Below are 5,841 nucleotides of genomic sequence, written 5' to 3'. Positions count from 1 at the left end.
CACAGCTCTGGTTCATTAAATTGTGTAAGATAAGACATAATCGAGTATTTATATACCATGACAATGGTGGTGTTTTGTCCCTTGATCCATCTAAATATCTTCTAGTGTATGTGTTGCATAATATTAAGAACACTTACAGTAGCCACAAATGGAGTCGTGGGTAGTTCCACTTCCTATTCAACTCCCTAGTTTCCAGAGATGTGGATGAGTAAAATAACGACTCTTTATGAGCCTATAAGAAAAAAATTGCTATTGTTTATCAAGAGGTAGATTGCACCTAGAAAAATATGATACCATTCTTTTTTCTCTCACGTTAAGTCAGGCCATTAATAGACTTACATTTTGGGGTACGAATATTACCTGGTACACTAGTAATATCCAAGAGAAGATGGAGGCAGTCAAGAGCTTCAACAAGGAAAATCGTTCTCTGTGGGCAGTATGCGAGTATATGGTCTAATTGCTTCCGCACTAAGGTTACTCATAATTTTCCACAGTGGTATAAGAGCCTAGTTGTTTGCTTCTGACCTCGTAATAATCATGCTCTGTTACGGATTAAGCTCATCGATTTTTTTCTTTTTTGTATATTAACTTGATGATGATGAATCCAGAAAACATGATATTTTTTACTCATGTATATTTGTGCACAATATTCTTTTAGTTACATGTAAATCTAAGTTATTTCATCTTTATGCTACTATGAGAACCAATACATTAACAATATTTTTTTATCATCTAGAATTAGTAACTCCCATTTTTTCCTTCTGTGTAGAACACTAAAATGGCCTAATTAGTGAAACCCAAAAACTTCAAATACCTCAGTAGACTGACTTCGCTCGGACGAAGTGACGCATGACCTTTTGTGGTTGACCGCTTGAGTGGCACGTTTGACTTCCTCTGACTTGCCTTTGGACAATCTACGCGTTTGCGGTGGCTGTGGTCGCCGACAATAGAATATCTAGGTACATTGGTTTCCTAGAGAGGCATTATAAAAAAAACCTGAAAAGAGTAGAAGCCGAAAGAAAAAAAAAAGATAAAGAGAGAGAGACATTGCACTATGTGTGGGTGAAAGAAGAAAAAAAAAGGAGAGAAGAGAGAAGAAAGAGGGTTTTTTATCTTGTTATTTACTTCTCTCTCATGATGTCATCTATTTCGTTTTTTCCTTAGAAAAAAAATCAAATTGAGACTAAGATTTGAACCCAAGCTCTTTGGAACCAGAACCTTAATTTGGGACCTTAGACCAACTTGGTCATCTCAACACATACATGCATGTTTATATTCTTAAGCATTTTATTTGGACAGTAATATAGGTAGTTTTAATAATACAGTACATTTTTTATTAAAATATTCCATGTATGCATATTTATTTTATTTGGACTGCAATATTAGTATTTTGTTATGCTATTTTTTTTTTTATCATAACTGAACTATTAATTAATTTATGTATATTAGTTTGTTACACATCTTTTGTTAAGTAGAGATAACTACACATACCTATGTGATATTTTATTTTTTTTTATGCTAATTAGTTTGGTAAAATTAAAGAGTTACATGAATATGTTCCACTTAATTTTTAGTTATGATAATTAAACTATAATATTTTTAATTTGTGTCATAAGCGATGATTATGAGCATAGAGAAATTTTCGAACATGTGATAGAGATAATAAAATTTTGATAATTTAATTATGAAAAATCGTGCCTAATATTTATTTTTATACTTGTAGAAATGACAACCAATAACATGATTACTGATTTGTCTACCAACAAGAAGTCGGATGTGACAAGTTATGATATATGATATAGGAAGATTCATTATCTTTTTCATGAGCACAAGCTTTTAGAAACTTTGACCACTACTGTACTTGAGGTAAAAAATATTGATAGTGACCGGTACAATGAGGATCTGGATATATACCAAGAATGGTATAAAAAGAATCATTCTATACATTATACTATGTTGTATTGCATGCATAACGATCTCGTTGGAGAGTTCGAGAGTTATTCCACGGCTAAGGACATGAGGGAAAAACTAAATGTCACTTATGACAAGACATCCGTTACAAGACTTTATGCCTTGGATTTAAAGTAGATGAAGAATGAAATGGATCCAGAGCACAGTATAGTTGAATACTTATGTGTCATGAATGTTATGCTTCATTAACTTAAGGTTGGAGGGCGTGACATGAGAGATCAGGAGTAGGTTCTGAATGTGCTTCATTCACTTTCAGATGAACTTGAAGATTGGAAAATTTTTAAACTCTTGATGGTTCACAGTGAACACATCAATATTTTCTCTGAAATTGTTAGGAACATTAAAATGAATGTTGAGAGTCAAAAGGCTCTAAATCATTCCAATGTGACACTTGTTGTCCATGGGGCCAAACTCAAAGAAAACAAGCCTAATCGTGCCAACAATTTAAGAAAGATTAGTGCCCATCTCAAGGCAATGGACTTAAAGGTTGTGTAGCCAAATAACATACGGCTAAGGGCCATAGAGAGAAAAATATAGCGCGTGTGAAGTGCTACAACTATGGCAACAAGGGTCACTTCACTCATGATTGTTCCAAGCTGAGGAAGATACCTTTTTTTACTTTGCCTCTTGATTTATTTATTTGTTCCCATGCATTAATTGTTAATTTTCTTCCTAATTAAATTATAGACACATGAGTAAATAAACATGTAGTTCAAGATCGAGTTAGATTTGTGGACTACTATCGTGTCCTGGTGGGTTTATAAACTATTGTATTGGGCAACGGTAGCGAAGATGACATCTTTAGAATCATAACATAGCAGCTCAAGCTACGTGAAAGAAATACTTTGGTCTTTCATGATACTCTCTATGTACCTGGGGTGCGATATTGTTTACTTTCAGTTGTTTTCTTGTTAAAATTGGGATTCATTTTAAATTTTAAGTCTACTACTTTGGACATTTTATGTCATGGCGATGTGTTTGATTATGGGTCTTTAAGAGAGAATTTCTTTATTATTGACTTGGATGATAAAATTTGTAATTATTTTATGTTTGTTTATGTTTCTCACTTTAATTGTGATTTTGAATATGTTAAATGACATGCTAGACTTGGTCATATTGATCAAGATTGAATGAGTAGACTAGTTAAAGAAAGTCTTTTGGACCAGTTTATTAAGGTTAAGTTGCCTGAATGTGAGTTATGTTTAGTTGATAAAGAGAGTAAGAAGCCTTTTGGTAAGACTTCAAGAGCGTCAAGTCCCTTAAAATTAATATATTCTAACATTTGTGAGCCTTTAAATATCAAAACACGTTTTAGTACCATATAATTTCTCACTTTATAGATGACTATTCATGATATGAGTATATGTATCTAATATCTCATCGCTATGAAGCACTACATATGTTTAAACGTTTTATAACAGAAGTAGAAAATCAAATGGATCGATGAGTGAAGACTCTTCGAAATAATCGTGGTCGCGAATATCTTTCTAATGTATTCAAAGAATATTGTGAAAAAAATGGTATCTGTAGACAACTTAAAATTCTCCATACTCTGCATCAAAATTGTATTGCAGAACGAAGGAATCATATATTACTATACATGATTAGAATGATGATAGTACATGCCAACCTCTCTAACAAATTTTGAAGAGATGTGTTACTTACGGTAACTTACATCCTTAATCGTGTTTCAAGTAGAAATGTAAATATCACTCTATATCAGTTATGGAATAGTAAGAAGCCCATTTTGGATTATTTACATTCTTGGGGTTTCGCAGACTATATGCATAACCCAACCCACAAGCACGAAAACTCAGTTCAAGAGCAATTAAGACAGTGTTCATTAGATATCTCGAACATTCAAAATGATATATAATATTTGGAGAACACTCGAATGGTGGCATGACTGAGATTAACTCTCGCAATGTTAATTTCTTGAGAATGAGTTCCCAAGCATTAGTGAAATAAAAAAGAATCTCGAACTATATGAATTACAGGAAGACATGCAACTATCTATTAGTGTGTGAGAGATATTGAAAACATACTAAGACACTAAAGATAGTGAGATTCCACTAAATGAAAGAGGTAATGAGAGTGATCCTATTATCCTAGATGGTGGAAACTTACCTATAAATGACAATCTATCAGAAAATGAGGTTAGTCCTCAAGATCCGAGTTTGGAACATGAGATTAGTCCTCAGGTTCCAAATTTCATGCCAACAAGGGATAGTGGGAGAGATTTATTATCTAGTCATGCAGGTGATGAGGGTCCTAAAATTCGAAGGAATTAACATAGAAAAATTCTCCAGTGATATTTTCAAATTGAATGAGAAATTTTCCTTTACATTCTTTTAAAAATTGAGGAACCCACATCTTTTGAGGAGACTACGAATTCACCAAACAATAAATAGTGGATTCATGCCATAAGAGATGAGATGGACTTGATGGCAATAAATAAGATTTAGGAACTAATTGATCTCCCGCCTCAACATAAATCAATTGGAAATAAGTGGGTTTTTAAGATAAAACGTGGGGCGGATGGATCGAATAAAAATTTTAAGGCTCGACTAGTGGCAAAAGGTTTTACCCAAATTGAGGGTATAAACTATGAAGAGATTTTTTTTCATGTGGTGAGATTTTTCTCCACTCGTCTCATTCTAGTTTTGGTTGTCCATTTAGACTTGGAGTTGTTTTAAATGGATGTAAAAACTACTTTCCTCAATGGTACACTTAAGGAAGAGATATATATGAATCAACAATTAGATTTGTCTTAAAAAGTCAAGAAAATAAAGTTTGTCGTCTTAAAAGATCCATATATAGTCTCAAGTAGTCTTTCAGGTAATGGTATTTCAAATTCTATGAAACTATTACTTCATTTGGCTTGTCGATGGTAGATGAATACCATTGTGTGTATGAGAAAAAGAAGGGATTATGTTTCTCTCATCATGCGTTGATGACATACTATTGGCTAAAAGCAACATGGAGATGATCAATGCCACAAAGCAGTGGTTGTCTTCTGTTTTTAAGATGAAGGATATGGGTGAAGCTAGGTTTATCCTTGACATGGAAATAATGAGAGACTGTTCTAAGAAACTTCTAGAACTATGCTAGGAAGCATATATTAAAAAAGTCTTGGAACGATTTCAAATGCATTACTCCAAATTAGTTGACACTCCTATTGAGAATGGTCTAACCTTAAGTCTTAATCATTGCCCAAAGATAGATGATGAGAAAAAGAGCAATGTTCCTTATACTAGTGTAATAGGCAGTTTAATGTATGTCATATTGTATACACGGTTGGATATTTATTTTGTGGTTGGTTTAGTAAGTCGTTATCAAAACAACTCTGGACCTGCTCACTAACAAGCAGTGAGCCGGTTCAAAGAATCTTGCACTACCTTCGTAGTACCAGTGATCTAGTCCTCTGTCATCAAGGAGGAAAGTTAAGGTTGAAAAGATATTCAGATGCAGACTGGGATAACAAATTGGATGAGTTTAAGTTGACCTCAAGATATGTTTTTATTCTTCGTGGAGATGTTATGGCAAAATAAAATTGCATTACTTTATCTATAATGGAAGCAAAATATGTCGCTAGTTGTCTTGTTGTTTATGAGGCAATTTGGTTGAGAAACTTTCTGCAGGATCTCAATATAACCCCTAAAGTTTGATGAACCTGTAGAAATGCACTATGACAATACTATTGTTATCCAATATGCTAGATATCCAAAATTTCTTAAGAAAATCAGGCATATTAAGAGGTGGTATCACTTCGTTCGAGATGCCATCATAAAAAAAAAGGTTGTCATTAAGTATATTTCTACTAGCAAAATAGTTGTGAATCCTTCGACTAGGCCTATATTTAGAGATGTT

General features: G+C 33.3%; 1 protein-coding gene across 1 annotated transcript; it reads left to right on the top strand.

Annotated features, from left to right (window-relative positions):
• The first annotated feature begins 4,950 nt into the window (after positions 1-4,950).
• On the top strand, positions 4,951-5,522 carry LOC148268819 (secreted RxLR effector protein 161-like). The gene is made up of 3 exons (XM_088212192.1): positions 4,951-5,053; positions 5,138-5,246; positions 5,297-5,522. Exons 1-3 carry the CDS (start codon positions 4,951-4,953, stop codon positions 5,520-5,522), a joined length of 438 nt encoding a protein of 145 aa, XP_088068318.1.
• Positions 5,523-5,841: the final 319 nt, after the last annotated feature.

This window comes from Carica papaya, chromosome 2 (genome assembly GCF_054855325.1).
Source record: "Carica papaya isolate Zhongbai chromosome 2, ASM5485532v1, whole genome shotgun sequence".
In the NCBI taxonomy this organism is placed as follows: Eukaryota; Viridiplantae; Streptophyta; class Magnoliopsida; order Brassicales; family Caricaceae; genus Carica; species Carica papaya.
Note: the sequence above shows the minus strand (reverse complement) of the source record. Positions and strands in the feature narration are given on the sequence as shown.